The sequence below is a fragment of the Anolis sagrei genome, chromosome 2 (assembly GCF_037176765.1).
Source record: "Anolis sagrei isolate rAnoSag1 chromosome 2, rAnoSag1.mat, whole genome shotgun sequence".
Taxonomy (NCBI): domain Eukaryota; kingdom Metazoa; phylum Chordata; class Lepidosauria; order Squamata; family Dactyloidae; genus Anolis; species Anolis sagrei.
In genome coordinates this window covers 188540512-188557567 of record NC_090022.1, presented here as the reverse complement: position 1 = coordinate 188557567, position 17056 = coordinate 188540512, and the positions used below count along the sequence as shown (strand labels likewise).

The 17056-nt window shown below is 41.7% G+C and overlaps 2 protein-coding genes across 4 annotated transcripts in view; one reads left to right on the top strand and one right to left on the bottom strand.

Moving 5' to 3' along the window:
* The first annotated feature begins 176 nt into the window (after window positions 1-176).
* HNRNPA1 (heterogeneous nuclear ribonucleoprotein A1) lies at window positions 177-11690 on the top strand. Of its 3 annotated transcripts, XR_009630666.2 has the most exons (13): window positions 177-298; window positions 389-427; window positions 2937-3053; window positions 3656-3802; window positions 5292-5502; window positions 5759-5851; window positions 5933-6025; window positions 6409-6504; window positions 6608-6718; window positions 7535-7678; window positions 7953-8015; window positions 11242-11322; window positions 11563-11690. XR_009630666.2 is itself a non-coding variant. In XM_060762898.2 (12 exons), exons 1-11 carry the CDS (start codon window positions 284-286, stop codon window positions 8009-8011), a joined length of 1125 nt encoding a protein of 374 aa, XP_060618881.1. In that variant the 5' UTR covers window positions 177-283; the 3' UTR covers window positions 8012-8015; window positions 8230-8559. The 3 variants fall into 3 exon arrangements, 2 of the variants coding, with proteins under 2 accessions (XP_060618881.1, XP_060618883.1); XM_060762898.2 differs by lacking the exons at window positions 11242-11322; window positions 11563-11690 and adding an exon at window positions 8230-8559; XM_060762900.2 differs by lacking the exons at window positions 389-427; window positions 11242-11322; window positions 11563-11690 and adding an exon at window positions 8230-8559.
* A 1202-nt stretch (window positions 11691-12892) lies between these two features.
* Window positions 12893-17056, bottom strand: part of NFE2 (nuclear factor, erythroid 2) — a 40564-nt gene continuing 36400 nt past the window's right edge. Inside the window, exon 4 of the mRNA XM_060762897.2 lies at window positions 12893-15420. Coding sequence (XP_060618880.2) covers window positions 14428-15420 — 993 coding nt within the window. The 3' untranslated portion in view covers window positions 12893-14427. The remainder of the gene's footprint in view (window positions 15421-17056) is intronic.

Genomic DNA, 17056 nt, shown 5'->3' with positions numbered 1-17056 from the left:
AGTATCTTACCCAATAGCAAGCGAACGGAGGTGGGCAAGCCGTGCGAAAAAGGGCGAGGTCACTATTCTGTTGTCCAATAGGTTGCGGCCAATCTGCCCGCTGCCCAATGGGAGAGGAAGCGGCTTAGGAGACTGACCAATCGTGGTTGGCCGGGGGCGGGCCTTAGTAGTGAAGCGCCGGGGCGCTGCTGACTCTGCCTCTTTCCGCCTCAGCTGCAGAAGAAGGAAGAAGCCGCGTTGGGGAGGAAGCCGGGCTAGGCCTCGCCGAGTGAATATCGCCACCATGTCGAAGTCTGAGGTAAGGTCCGCCCGCGGGCGTTTGTGTCGTGTTGTTTCGAAACCAAACCTGTGGCTTGTTTTTGTGGAATTATGTTTCCTTTGCCTTTAGGGATCGTCCGATTACGGGTGCGATATGTCTCCTAACGAAGTAAGTGTTAAAAATCCTCCCCGCGCCAATGCTGGCTGTTTTTTCCCCCCTATTGGCCATTTTTGAGCTTCTGCTTCGGCCTCCTTCCCCTTGCCGCTTGGGCCTGCTTTTCCTCCACCTTCCCCGGCCACTACGCATGCGCGCTGGCTTCCCGGGGCAGGCGCCATCTTTTACAGTGCGTGGCGTTCTAAGCTTTCCCCCGGCGCCTGTAATGGCTGCGCATGCGCTGTGCAGTCCAGCAGGCTTTCTCTGGAGCGCATGCGCGCCGTAGAGCACAGCTTTTCCCCCTTGAGCTCTGTGCGGGGGATGGGAAAGGGCTGAGCCACGTGATCGCTCGCTTTGTCTCTTGAGCCCAGAATCCTCATTGATTCCATTTCGAACTTGAATAAACCCATTTGATTCATTGTGTCGAAGATTATGCAGTTTGATACAGCTTTAACTCCTACGGTTCAGTATCATTCTGAGAGATAGCCTTTTGTAAGGTCTTCAGCCTTCTCTGCCAAAGAGTGATGGTGCCTCACCAAACTACAACTCGTAGGATTCCATAACATTGAGACACAGGCAATATAATATATTATATGTACTTATAATATTGATTGTAGTATTATAATGTAATACAATATAATACTAATACAGTATAATCTATATAAACAAAAATGTAATGTTCGTTTGTGGGATTAACATAAATCAAAAACCACTGGACAAATTGACACCAAAATTGGACACAATACACCTATCAGGCCCATGAGTGACTATCACTCATAAAAACACTGAAAAACACTGCAGAAGGGAATTTAAAAGAGAAAAAATACATTACAACGCATTTGCCAAACCATATATATATATACACACACACATGCACGCAAAACGCAGACTGGGCCACAGCAATGCGTGGCAGGGGGTGGCTAGTAACATAATAAAATATAATAATTATATAGTACATGTAATATTACTAATAATTTTGCATCATAATGGTGTAGTACAATATAATAATATATGATGCTAGCATTGTACTATGCTAATAATGTAATATATAACTTGTAAGCTGCTCTGAGTCCCCTTCGGAGTGAGAGATGGCAGGGTATAAAATAGTATAGTAAATAAATAAAATAGCAATTAAATTATTAAACTACATAAATTCCATGTAGATGGACATCTTGCCTGAGAAGCATTCTGGACTCAAGCACCTTAATTATTCAGCCAGTTACACTGCTTTTGTAGTATTTAGAGAGAACTGTGTTGGTTTTGGAATATCAATCTGCAATTTTGTTGCAATTTAAAGACTACCTGACTATCCATCAGTTTTTGAGAGACCGCTCTCCCCACTGAGTTGGAGCCAGCCAGACATCGCTCCATCTTATCTTATTGTATTATATCGTATTTATATTGTAATTGTAAAAGTAAATTAATATTTTGGAAAACACCGAGCCTTTGTGACTAAAGAGTGGACTATAAATAAATAAAATAATAATGCTCAAATTTACAAAAGCTAATGCTACCAACCTGTTTTCCTCAGCCTTTAGAATGCCATTACATCCCTTTCCTTTCTTCCATACTCCACCCTTTCTAAGTTGGCGAGGTGGTCGTTACACAGTTCATTCCAAAATCTGCTTTTTATGCTTCTGTTATCTGGTGCATGGTCATGAAAGCAAAACATATTCCCATGTTGCCAAGACCCATGGTGCTCTTTCTGTGGATCCTCTGCACTATATTTACATAGACCAGAAAAAACACTTGTATTTGCAGGCAGCAGTCTTGAGCAATAGTATATATCCTTAGTCATTCATTGTAGCATGCCTTAAAAATTATTTGCTGTGGAGTCTTTAAAAATGCAATAATTTCCCCCAATGGTATGTTTATTTTTTCAGTGGCTCAATTCTGGGTTTTTTAACAGGTCTGCTAGTCAGTTTATTTATATTGCCCAACTTAATTATTCTGACAATTATGTGTGCCAGAAGTGCTGAAAACACAGGAAATGAGGCAATTGTCAGCAAAACCTATATGCTGTAATTTTCAACTCTCTTACAAAATTATGCTGCAAAACACTCTTTGTTTCAGTGTAGAAATTGAGAGAAACCCAGAAAGTACTTAAAGAAACAGTGGCATAATCTGTAATATTTGGAATCTGTGCCTAAGTGCTCCCAATGAAGTTTAAGACTTTGTAGTCAAGAGTAAGTAACATGCTAGTTTCACAAATGCTTGTGGCATGGTAAGAGTGTTTCTTTTCATTTACAGTAGGAGCTCTGCCTTCACAGGGGTTAAAGATACAGGACCCCTCTGAAATGGGAGAATCACAATTATTTTCTTTTTACCTGTGAAAATGCCTCTAGGACTCTGTTCTGGCAAAGGGTGACCATTGAGTAATTTTAGAGGACTTGGATATTCCTAAAGAGAGGATAGTACTAAAATACACAAAATGTAGACGGCGAACAGTTGAGTGAACATATTCTGCAGAACCATCCGGGCAATTTTACTTGTTGTTTTATCACCTTGCTTTTTTCTCTTTTAGTCCCCGAAGGAGCCTGAACAGCTGCGCAAACTGTTTATTGGGGGCCTCAGTTTTGAGACAACAGATGAGAGCCTTCGCAATCATTTTGAGCAATGGGGGACACTTACAGACTGTGTGGTAAGTATCTCCAGCATCTTGAGCACAGCTATTACAAGGGAAACATTTCTGGTTTGGACTGGATTGGGTATTGCAGCTTAAAGGACAGCACACCTAACAAGTATTAGAGAAGCTATTGAAAAAGAAGGGGGCATATTGTTCCAGCATGTTGGGGTGGGTTGGAATTAGTACTAGCTTTGATTTTCCCTTTTGTGTTAATGAAATCTGATATACTGGATAGGACAAATGTGAAGTTACCTTATTGCAAGTTAATCTTAGGAAATCCAGCTCATGAGCTTGGTGGGTATTATATCCTTGGAGTGTGTGTGTGTGTGTGGCTTATGAACTATGGCTGCACTTGGCTTGACAAGATTTAATGCACCCATAATTTCAAATTCATTTAAAACAAGGCATTTGCTGGTTGTTTCCCAGCAACTTCAGTGGGAGGGGTATCTGTGAGAAAAGGGTTGGTCTTTAATATATTTGTTCTGTATCCACTATTAGTTTCAGTGCTACCCATACTTGATATATGACACCACCAACAAACCTTAAGGAAAGTGGTTGCCCCCACTTGGTATATGCAGAACGCAAAATGAAATACTGATTTGAATACTTCATTCTAGGTGATGAGAGATCCCAATACTAAGCGCTCCAGGGGCTTTGGATTTGTGACATACTCAACAGTGGAAGAGGTTGATGCTGCCATGAATGCCAGACCACACAAAGTTGATGGTAGAGTTGTTGAACCAAAGAGAGCTGTATCCAGAGAGGTAAGAACTGCTCTTCAGTTTATTGTAACAGGAATAGATTGAGGTTCTGTACAGGCAGTCTCCAAGTTACGAGCAAGATAGGTTCTGTAGGTTTGTTCTTAAGTTGAATTTGTATGTAAGTTGGAACAGTTATATTTATTAAATCATAACGCCAACCTAATATAGTCAGATGGGTACAGGGTCCTCATCTTTCCTTGTAATTCTTGCTACAAACATCTTAGGTTGCCTTTCTTGTTTTTAGATATATGAAGGTAGAGTCCTAAAAGTGAATTAGGATAAAGAGACACTGAGGAAAACTATGTATGTTTGAAAACTGCATGAATTTTTAAAATAATTATATCAAATATATAAGCGTTGGATAGCCTAGGGAAGAGTGGTGTTTGTTTTACTGCCTGTTCAGAAGATTTCCTCTCATCTTCTGTCCCTGTGATAATTGGATTTCGAAAAAGGTGGTTTGTTGTGGAAACAAGAATTGATGCTGAAGTTCAATGGAGACACCTTTTCTTCATGATAACTTCTGGGAGTGAATTTCCCTTCTGGGGGATAGATTTCCTCTCACTTCCTGCTCTCTCTGTCAGAAATATTTAAAAAAAATTAACTGAGTATTTTTGATTACAAAAGTGGGAGTCAAGCACTGAAAGAGTTAGTAGGCCGAAGTCTTGTGTAAGAGCTCCAGTGTGAAGAGTGCTGCGTGTAAAGCTGCTATATATTTATTTGTGTTACAGAAACCTAGTAAATAGTGCAACCATATTATTTTTCTATAAAGAAAAGCCTCCAATGGAAGAAATAACATTGGGCTGTGTGTTTTTGTTCTTTTTATCACTTTTGGCTACTGGTGTTGGGTCACGCGGCTGCTGATAAGTTACTACTGTACATTTATGAGTAGGGTCTTGTTACGAAGCCCACTCGCCTATGACTCATTTGTAAATCGAATCTTTGTAATTCGGGACTGTTTGAAGCCCTTCTCAATAGGTGAAGACTGGAAACATAGCCATGTCAGGAAAATTTATAAGATAAATAAAAATAAACCAGTTCACTAAGCTATTTATGAGTTGGTATCATTATTTGCTCTGTGCCAGTGATGACCGTGAATCTTCTATGGAGAGCAACTTACAAGTCAGAACATAAAATGCGATGCCCATAAAAAGACCATGTTCCTCTTCACTAGTTTTGGGATCAATTTATTCCATTATAACAGTGACATAAAAATGTTACAATGAAGCCTTAGTTTTGTGTTGACCTTTACTTTCTTTAAATCTGCTTGATTCTGAAATCTGGATTTATTGAATAAAAGGCTGACAAGTATACAGTAACATTGGGATTATTGCCTTGATTGACAATGTAGCACCATACATCTTTGGAATATCAGATAACCCAAGTTTTTAATTAAACCAGTGGTATGAACTCTATGATAACTTTCTCCAGTAGAAATAACTGCAAAGAAAGCTTCACAGGTGTGATACCCAGTTTTTCTTGCCTTGCTCTGTAGGACTCTCAAAGGCCTGGAGCCCATTTGACAGTGAAGAAAATCTTTGTCGGGGGAATTAAGGAAGACACAGAGGAACACCATTTGAGGGACTATTTTGAACAGTATGGCAAAATTGAAGTCATTGAGATAATGACAGACCGTGGCAGTGGCAAGAAAAGAGGTTTTGCCTTTGTTACTTTTGATGACCATGACTCTGTGGACAAGATTGTCAGTAAGTGTACCAGTTGTTTATTGCAAATATTAGGGGCGGGTGGGTGAATTGAGAAACTGCAAGTTACTTCTGGTGTGAGAGAATTCACCGTCTGCAAGGATGTTGCCCAGGGTGCACCTGGATGTTTTATCATCCTGTGGGAGTCTTCTCTCATGTCTCTGCATGAAAAACTAGCTCTGACAGATGGAGCTCACCTGTCTTGCAGATTCAAACTGCTGACCTTCAGTTTTAATGTCAATTTCCCTCTTGCCTTTAGTTCAGAAATACCATACTGTGAACGGGCATAACTGTGAAGTCAGAAAAGCTTTGTCAAAACAGGAAATGGCCAGTGCCTCTTCAAGCCAAAGAGGTAAGTTTCCAATGCTTGCAACCAAGTAAAAATTGACTTTTGCTATTTCTCCAGAGGACTTACTGTTCTTCTTGTTGTTAGGCCGCAGTAGCTCTGGCAGCTTTAGCAATGGCCGTGGTAGTAGTTTCAGCGGTGGTGACAACTTCAGTCGTGGCAGCAGCTTTGGAGGCCGTGGTAAGTATTGTTGCTTGAATAAAAACCAGTTATATTTTCTAGAATTTTTTAATTTAACCATGAAGATTTCAAAAAGTACAATTTCACATTTTGTATAAGCCATTTCATTCTTGCAAGCATCACATATACCTACCACAACTTTGGTGGTAAGCTGGGAAGTAAAACTGGCTTTCAGTATAGCATCTAGTTTGGTAAGGATTGGGCACAAACAGACTTCCAGAATCACTTTTGATTGGTTCTAAAAAGTCTGCCTCAAACGAAATAATTTGTTTTATTTTCCACTCTTTGTAATGATGTTGCTGTGAAGTTATTGGAGATTATGGACATGGACCAATTTAAATGAAAAGACCACCATATATAAACTGCTGTCTTGTCTGTTTTAGGTGGGTTTGGCAGCCGCAGTGGAGGTGGTGGAGGCGGCGGTGGCGGAGGAGGATATGGAGGCAGCGGAGATGGCTATAATGGATTTGGCAATGATGGTAAGTTCATAAATAATCAATGCTGGGACATTTATGGACTTTCAGGAAATTTTAAATGATGCCAGTTTAACATTATTATTTCTGTGTCATTTCTGTCCTGTAGGCTATGGAGGCAGTGGCCCTGGATATTCTGGTGGAAGCAGGGGTTATGGCAGCAGTGGCAGCTATGATGGCTATAATAATGGAGGCGGTGGCTTTGGTGGCAGCAGTGGCGGTACGTAATAGGCTGATTCAATGTTTCGTATCATACAGAGACATTATACAAAGGCAGCCTTTTAGAACCTGACTCTTAAAAACCACTCAGGAACAAATATTGAAAGTGTTTCAGATAGGTATATTTCATGTTAGCTGATAAGATGTTCTAAGGATTTAAAAACATGCCAGCATCAATCACATCTTTAGAAAACAAGTCAGATAAAGGTTGTATTGGGATATTTTGGTTGCATACAATCGTACATGGTTATGAAAGTTACTCTGGATTTAGAATCAGGAGCTCACAATGTGTCATTACCATGAGCTTCAGAAAATGATATAGTCTTGGGAGAGTACAAAAAACTCCTTAAACCTGAAGTGTGAATTGCAGGGCCATTATTAAATCTATGTTGGTGGAGGTGCAGTCCCCATGATCTCACTGTTGACAAGGACTGAGAGCTAGTTTAGTTATCTTTGGAGAACGGTATGTTTGCTCTCTTCGTATGTAGGGAATGAACAAAATTGAAGTATTTTACTTGCTAAAATACCCATGTGCTTTAGCCACTAGTGAGACTTTTTGGAACCCGTTTGAGTAATGCCATAAAGCATTCATTACACTTCAATACTGTATGTCAGGCATCCTCAAACAGTACTTGCTGAGAAAATACGCAAGTGATAGCTACACAGAGAAAAAGATACTTGTACTGGTTATAGGAATATGTGCAAACTGGGGAGAGGTCTGTGGCTCCTTGTTGGTGGATTTGAATACAATGAACCTGTGTATGAATGATCTTTTTTCAAATATCTCTGATTAGTGGTTGATTCTTGCTCTGTCCAGGAAGTAATTTTGGAGGTGGCGGCAGCGGTGGAAACTACAATGACTTTGGCAGTTACAACAGCCAGTCTTCAAATTTTGGCCCCATGAAAGGAGGAAATTTTGGTGGCAGGAGCTCTGGCCCATATGGCGGAAGTGGTGGTGGTGGTAAGTACCTGGGAGTTTGCACTTGGACCTAATAGGATAGTGTTGCTACACCAGACTCTAGTTTTTTCCTTGTCTTCTCGATTTATGTCGTAACACCAGAGGTGAATATCTGGCTCATTTAGCTTTTGGTTTCCCAATGTTTAGTGTTCTCTAAATGAATTGGGTAGTTGGGATTTTTTGTTCATCCAGCGTTGATTCCCATTTTGTACATTAAATATTTACCACTTTTGCCTTGTGTGTGGTGTTTCTAAGAATTGCACACTTACCCTTTCAGGTGGTTATGGTGGCTCTGGCAGTGGAGGAGGAAGCTATGGCGGCGGAAGGCGGTTCTAACTCGGTAAGATGTTTCCCTTTATCCCATAGATAAATATGCAGTGCTTTTGGAATAGTAACAGTAACTTTTAATGTAGCAGAGCAAGTTATTATAGCTTAAGTATGTCTAGACTAAAATGATGTAGATTGGCTATTGGTGGGAACGAACTTGCTGTTGGATTATAGCCTTGAGTCTCAATATGTTTAGATTAACAACTTTATTCCATATTATTCAACAGGAAACAAAGCTTTAGCAGGAGAGGAGAGCCAGAGAAGTGACAGGGAAGCTACAGGTTACCACAGTTGTGAACTCAGCCAAGCACAGTTGTGGCAGGGTAGAACTGCCTCATGAAGACATGTGTTAGACAAGCGCTTGTTTGCAAACATCAGGACTGTATTTGTGACTAACTGTATAACAGGATATTTTAGTTTTTTTTGTGTTCTGTGGAAAGTGCAAAGCATTCCGACAAGGGTTTTTATGTAGATTATTTTTTCCACACCAATAATGTTGACTGCTAACTGTATTAGACTGATCATGACGCTAAATAAATGTGTCTCCTTTTTTAAAATGTGCTGTGTAAAGTTAGTTCACTATAACATGCTGGTTTTAGCTGCCTATTTGGAATTCAGTTTTAGCTTGGAATATGGGGGAGTCCTTCGTGTGTTGGATTAAAGATTAATAGTTGAGTTGTCAACACTTGCAAACAGACACAGCTACCAGTATAAATTGCTGTCATCAAAGATACAGCTAGAAATTGCTCTTGGGACTGGCATAATAAATATTTTCTGGTGTTGGCTGTGGCACATGCTGGGATAGGTTGCCATACACACAAAAATCCAGTTGGTTTTGGGATGTTGCAGAAGGGGTATATGAATATAAATTTTGTCAGACAAGTTTTAAATCCTTGGTTAAGTCATATATATATCTCGAAGTTCTGTTAACTATGCCTTGGGTTATGGCATTTCCAATAATTATAGCAGATAATGCCAGGCCCAAATAGCTTGTTTACAATTCGTCCCAGGGAACTGGAAGTGAAAGGGGTTTGCCATTGGAAAGATAAGAAAAATATATGAGGATTAGGGGGGCTGCAAAGAAAACTGAAGCAGATCTTACATTTAATATTATATCATAGTTATTGCAGAAGATACTTTCATAGTGGGCAAAAGTTCCTTTAAAAGCCACAGATATGTTCCTTGTGGCTACAGAGTGTGGCTCTTTTTCAAAATATGGTGTCGTGATGGGCAGATTCCAATGCCTTTGGGAAAAAGATGATTATATAACTTGATACAAGTCTCAAGTAAGCTTTACAGTATAAAACAAGTTATGGGCAAACTTCGGCCCTCCAGGTGTTTTGGACTGCAACTACCACATTTCCTAACAGCTGGTAGGAATTGTGGGAGCTGAAGTCCAAAACACCTGGAGGGCTGAAGTTTGCCCATACCTTGTATAAAAGATGCAACTGTATTTCTAGATGCATTTAAATACAAGCATATTATCCCACTTTTTTTCCATGTTAGAGGCGACTTGAGAAACTTCAAGTCACTTCTGGTGTGAGAGAGTTGCCCAAGGGATGCTCGGATGATTGAGGTTTTACCATCCTATGGAAGGCTTCTCCCATGTCCCTGCATGAGAGGCTAGAGCTTGACAGATGGGAGCTTACCCTGTTCCCCAGATTCAAACGGCCAACCTGTCAGTTGACTGGCAAATCGCCGTTCTCCTTGAGGCAGCCTAAGCAAAGCAAACTAGGCTCCTGCGGGAGCAAACCTTGCCAGCACGTCCCTGACGTCATGAGGCTGCGCCTCTCGCCCCGCCTCTTTCTCCGTGCCAGAGTGGTTTTTCCTTTGCTAGGGCAGCATTGCCAGCGTACTCTCTCGGTTGGCAGAATTCAACTGAGAGAATACGCTGGCAATGCTGCCCTAGCAAAGGAAAAACCACTCTGGCACGGAGAAAGAGGCGGGGCGAGAGGCCCAGCCTCATGACGTCAGGGACGTGCTGGCAAGGTTTGCTCCCGCAGGAGGCTAGTTTGCGACGGGTCTTAAACAGTGACTGCTTCCATTTTCAAATTCCGTAACACATGGCTTGTTTTCTAAAGCAACTCATATTCTTCCCCAGTCCAGTTCTGCAATAGAAAATGCGCCTTCTGGGTGCCATTTTTTCTGGGGTTAATTTCTTGGTGTCAATCGGTTGGAACTAGAACTGCAATTGATATTTGAAGGCAGAGGTGGCAACATGTGCATAGTGACACATGTTGATCCCACTAATCTTCAGCCACAGCTGAGTGCACATCTAATATTTCTGTTCTACTGCCTTGTGCATGAAGGTCAAACCTGTTCAAAATTACTATGGTGGATGTATATGGTGTCTGTATATATATGACCTTGTTTCTGACTGGCCAATGGCTTGATCTAGAATGAAGACATAATAGTCCTGATGGGTTTTTACCTGGCTTGAGTTTGCAATAGCAGGTGGATCCTTATTCTGTTGAGGGAGACGAGACCTCAGGACTCATGAAGTAATGCTGGCTTTTGGCATGGTAGCATAACCACAACAGAGGAGAGCACATCCGCACCTGAAAACTAAGTAGCTTTACAAATCCGGGAGGCATGGAGATGGTTGAGCTACTAGGAACGGCTAGCAAGCATAGCTCCGAATGACCTCCAGCTCAGACGCTACCACAGCTGAGAGTAGAGACGTGTGTTGAGTCGAGTGGACAGATAAGCCAGGTGCAGGCTTCTGCTGACTAGAAAGGAGTGCTCAGTGACCACCGGAAGGAAGGAGGCAGACGAGAGTAAGACTCCTTGCTCTTAGGACTAGCAGGCAGACGCAGAAGGAAGGAAAGGTTATATTACTGTACTGGTAGGTAAGAACAGATTTTACTTATGTCCTATATAGTTTTGTTATCCTGCTAAAATATCTGAGGCTGAGTTGTAAATGCTGGTTCAGTTGCTTTAAAATTTCCCAGTGCTGTAATCTATGTATATTGTATATATATGAGCATTAGTCAAACAACATCATAATGATTTTTATATACTTAAAAACACTCAGTCATGAGCCTGAAACTGGGATAAAATGTATTTTATAGAAACAGTGCCTCTTATTCCCTTCTTTGGGTGGCCTTAAAATATTTAGCACAGTATCACAGTGCACTGGCTGTATTGCTGTAGAGGGGGTTGGGGTATTTAATGCAAAGTATCTGGATGTAATAAATGCTAAACACAGGGAGATATTTAACATGTCTTCCTTTTTATAGGAGAAGAAGAGCTTCCCAGGGCTATAATTTCACCCTTCCAGGATAATGGACTAAGATGTCTTTCAAGCACATTTTAAGAGGGTAAGAATGGAAATTGTTTGGGGCAAGAGGTAATGAGGCTACTAAAATGGATTGGTAATATGAAATGAATATACTTAAGGAAAGGGTTAACTGGATTTGACACTTTCATTATGTGCCTTGATGAGGAAAATGGATATGGTAGGCATAGAGGGAGGTTTCAGTGTCTTTCGATAGCAAAACAATGCAACTGAATGCCCTTGTGTTTGATCATGTCTCTGTTTGTTTTTTACTGTCTTACAGGAGTCTTCAGTTCAGTTTTAAAGTAATTCTTTCAACGAAAGTTCAATGGCTACTGGGTAGCTAGACTGTATCTATGTATTGTTCATGAAGAATATTTTTATACTGCAATAAAAAAAATTCCCCAAGAATTGTCTTGCTTAAGTGTATTCTAAAGCAGAGCTTCTTAACACTTTCCCTCTCAGGACCCCCATTAGTTTGAGCAATTTTTATGAGACCCTAGTTATATACAGTAGAGTCTCGCTTATCCATCATAAATGGGCTGGCAGGACATCGGATAAATGAAAAGGTTGAGTAATATGGCAGCTTCTGGGAGTTGAAGTCCTTATCTCCTGGCAGAGATCAGTGGTGAGTGAGTTCTCCTTCTGTTTGGTTTTCCAGACAGAAGAAGAGAACGAACTCGCCACTGATGGAAAAAAGAGCAACAAACAAGGAATTGTAATGAAAAGGTAGATAATACATTTACGCAAATCTTCAAGACAACTGCCCACCTTCATTCTTTTCTCTTCCCATATTTCCTACAAAGTCCTGCATAGCCACGACACCTCCTTCCAACTCTGATTGAACCATTGCTGCGTGTGGGGGGGGGGGGGCAGAACCATTATGCTCTGTGCTCCTCCTTTGGGCTGCACACAGTGGTATCCCCCATAATGGGGAGGAAAGAAGGAAACTAAAAACATGGCCTCTAAAGGGGAAATGCTGGAGGAAAAGGAGGGTGGGGTGTTGGATAAGAGTATCGGATAACACAGAAGATCAGATAAGTGAGACTTTTATACCAGATATATAAAAATATACAAATTAACATTTACTGGTAACCAAATCAGCATTTGCAAGGCTTGCTAAACAGGCTGATTTTGCTTTTTATGAAATGCATCTGAAGCATTGGCTGCAGAGTCCACTGTAAACACTGCACATTGATTTGTGCAAATGACATTCAGAAACCTTTTACTATTGCCAAACATTGAGCTAAGTGGATGGGGTTGGGATCCACAGTTCTGATTTTTATAGAATTGTGAAAATTCCACACACCTTTCAATTGCAGTTCAATATGCAAATTTTCTCATTAAAACAATGTTGGCTTTTGAAGATAGGGAGAATTAGCTTTCTTTTCAGTGCAGTTACACAGACATTGGGAAATAGTCCATCATAATGAGAGGCATAGTCTAATAGCTTGAAGGACATAGGTTACTAATTCCTATTAAGTCTTAACAGTTAAAAAGCCATCGAAATCAAAGTTTTTCATTTCAGTTCTTGATCTAACATTCCTCTTTGATACACTGCTAAAAGGAAGTGCTTGCTCTAAATGCTTTCACAGCAGCAGAGAAAAAGGGAATCGTGTACCAGATCATTTTTTTATTTTTACAGAAAAGGAAAATATACTATTTACAAATACATGGTTATGAAAGGAAATGTTTCTTTGTGGGTTACAAATATTTTGGTCTCACAACACTCATGGTATTTCCATGCCATGCATTCTGATGCATCTTGTATTTATTTACTATTTTGAGATTGAGGTGGCTGCATTGTTCTCGTAGGGAACAGTATTGTAAAGCCAAGCTATTCAAGTCTGTCTCAAATCCATTATATTAGTTGCTTGTGTTTAGAGCTGTGTTTATACCATGGAATCATAACTTTCTCATAGAAATCTAAAAATAACTTACAGGGTGTTTAGCCTTTGAGCCTGTCGAGCATTTCTCACTACAGTCAGCAAAAACAAACATTACATTTAAAGATAACAGTACTGTCCAGATGTTGTGTTTATTGGATGAATTACTATTTATAAATGGGCGATAACCTAAAATGACCTTTTGCCTTCCTGGAATTCAACACAAATCTGGTTATAATACCTGTACAATTGGATTTGTGCAAATTCATTTAATCCTGTCTTGTTGACTCTAGTTGAAAGATAAAACCCACAAAGCAAGGTTTCCAAACACAACTAAAGGGCCCTTCTACAGTGCCCTATATCCCAGGATCTGATCCCAGATTGTCCGTTTTAAATAGAGCCTCCACTGCTAGATAATCTTGGATAAGCAGATAATCTGGGATCAGATCCTGGGATATAGGGGCAGTGTGGATGGGGCCTAAGTTTCTGGAATATGAACACTCAGCTGAGCCAAGCTTAGCTGTTGTACTAGAACATGAACCTGTCTAGAAGCTAACCAGGATCAACCATGGTTTGAACTTCAATGGAAGGCCAAGGAATACCTGTAGGCAATATTTCAGAGGAAGAGAATGGCAAAACCACCTGTGAGTTGTATTTCTTCCTTAAGAAAGCCCTAGAGAATTCATGCCATAAGTCAACAAGCAACTCGAAGGCACATACAGCATGCAATGCTAAAAAACAGTACAATTAAAAAATGTTCAGAACTTAAAAGAGTCACATGTGGATTCATGGGAAGAGACCAACAAGGTGGCAGGGATGATCTCAGCCTTGCCTGTTTCACACTTTGCTACTAGGCAGATACGGCCCAAACTGAACCTAAAGGATGAAACATGATAGGAAATAACCAGAAAATAGGTTTACGCTAGCCAAATGTGTGGTGGAGCTTTCTGTGTTGCCTGTGCAAGACAGGAAGTATAACTCACATATCTGGACCATACCAGGTTGGAGGGAGTGATGGGGGGGGGGGGGTAACTTTTTTAAAACTCGAATAATATGTCCCCAATCCTACCTGTATGCAATACATGGCAGTGGTTTTGCATCTTTGTCCTAGATCAGAAAACATAATGTCTTCCATTCTGGTCATATGGCTTGGAGTTTCAAATCCAAACTTCCTACATTGGGATGATCTTGAGTCAAATTTGGAGTATGCACTTGAAAATGGTGCTTGCTTATACAATAAGGACCTGTCCTCTTCATCCTCTTCAGTCAGTAGAAATATCTAGCTGTTCATTCCGTGGCACAAGGAAGATGCTGCCATCAGCGGTGAGTTGCAACGTATACTCTTCTGGAGAATAGGTGTTGCCAGCTTCATCATGCAACATGCAGAAGACTTGGTGATACAGTGCCCCAAGCTTTTGCTTTGTAAGCATCAATGTCCGGTTGAACTCCCCACGGTCCCGTAACAGGCGCTGGCGCTCGCGACTCAGATCCTCAAGCTCCCTCTCTAGGTGCACCAATGTCTCCAGCTTGCGCTTACGGCAGTTTTGAGCTGCCACTTTGTTTTTCCCACGACGGCGGATGTCCCGAATCAGTGCCAACTGAGGCTCGCTCAGGGGGAAGCGTGACACCAGCTCATTGAAGTCGTCCACTGGGAGGTTGATGATTTTCTCAACAGGGAAAGGGATTTTCATAGCTAGGGCCCGCCGTTCATCCCGGCTACCTGCCAGTTCACCTCGTGGGCCTTGTCCCTTCTCCAAAGAAAGTTCTGTGTGTGGGCCACAGATGGGCACCTCTGACACTGGAGCCAGCATTGGATATGCTGGTGCATGTTCCATGGGGTACAGGGAAGTGTATTCTGCCTGCTCCAGCCCCTCTGCCTCCAAGGACTCTGCATCACTGTAGTTGAGTGACAAGCCAGAGTCTGATTCCATGTCTTCTTGGGGCTTACAGGGACCTTGGGGTCCATAAACACTGTTGCCCAATGCTATCCCTGGTCCTCCTTTACATGCATTCAGGCTGGCAGGCCCCAGAGGCTCAAGGGAGGAGATCAGCATTCCTGTGTAGCTGTGGAGAGAACAAGAGCCTGGCAAAGTTTCTGGATGTATATGTTCATACACAGGAGTGGGTTGACTGTAGTTGGGTAGTGAGCTGTCCTCCATCCCTGTGCAGGGTCCATAACTTGCAGGTGGCACCATCTGTTGGGGGTGGCCACATGTGATGGGATCATAGCAACTCTCCGTTGGCATATCAAGGCCCTGTGGGTATATAAGAGACTAGCTGAGAGAAAGCAGTTGGTAATATCTATTCCACTTGAGAAGGAAGTAAACATATGAGTGACCAACAGCAGGAGAGCGGTTTCATTTAGATAAGACTTAAGTGCAGAACTCAAAACGGTGCAGGAATATCTGCTATCTCACAATTCTCAGCTATTAATTGACTGCCAGCCTACAAAGCTTCACTTCTAACCCTGCCTTCACCCAAATAACTTGTACTTAGGTCAACAGGTTGTAAATGTTAACCACTTTCTCTTCCACCAGAAGCTTTGTTTAGGGCAGGGCTCCCAACCAGTGGTCCGCAAGAATGAAAATATGGTCAGTGGCCTCAACATTACTACACTGTCGCCTTAAAACCACACAGCAATGAGAGCGACTGGTCTCAGGAAACCCTCTGATAGTGCTGAGAAAACTGGGATGTCGGGAGGGGAGCGGCTGACTACCCACGAAAGATTACTATTACCACATCAGCTCTAGTTTGCTAAATATGGTTTTCTGTGGGCGAGCAAATTGCGACTACTGAGTGGCATATGTTCTGTGTCAGAAACTAAAGCTGATGTGGTCTATCCAATACAATTTTTTGAATCAGCACCCCAAATAACCAAACTGAATCTAAAGTTGACCAAAAACTTATTTGTAACCCTTTTAGTACTAATGTTGGAGAGTGGTCCCTGGTAAAAAAAAAGTTGGGAACAGGGAATATGTGGCCCCCTAAATGCTAGACTGCAGACAGCATAGCGTGCCCCTGTACTTCAAGGATATTGACAAGCTGAAATGTATCCAGAGAAGGTCAACCAAAATAACCAAAGGTTTGCAAATCAAGCCCTATGGGGAGATGGGCATGCTTAGCTCTGAGAAAAGAAACCTGAGAGGGATAGCCATGTTTAAATATCTGGAAGGAAGTCACATTGAGGAGAGAGAAGCTTGTTTTCTACTGCTCTGGAGGTGAGGACACGGAGCAATGGTGAGGACATGGAGCAATGGATAAAAACTGCAGGAAAAAGATTCCACCTAAACATTAGGAAGAACTTCCTGAAGGTGAGAGCTGTTTTGCAGTGAAATATGCTGCCTCAGAGCATGGTGGAGTCTTCTTCTCTGGCAGAAGATGAGGCCTGCACTCATTGATTTGTCAGACATGTTGGATTTTTTTTATTACCAAGAACTGAGAACTCCAAAGGTAGACCCACGACCTCTCAATCCCATTCACTTCTGCTTGTTCTGCAACATTTCAGGAGTGTGGGAGAGAGGGAGGAATTAAAGTTACTGCGCAGGTGCCTACCTTGCTGCAATGGATGGCTCGATAATATTCCCTCTGAGAACAAAAGGCCAATTCATCCCTCCAGACAGATCCCCCATTGTCTGCCATTCCCTCCTACACGCACCTCACCTTTTCCCCAATCGGGTGCTGAATGGGGCAGTGTTGGGAGAGTCAAGATTAACACGGCAGCTGTGTGTAATGGATACCTACCACCCCACAACTAGGGGCCCTTCCACACAGCCCTATATCCCAGAATATCAAGACAGAAAATCCCACATTTTCTGAGTGTGGACTGGGTTATCTAAGCCGATAACTGTGGGATTTTCTGCCTTGATAATCTGAGATATAGGTATGTGTAGA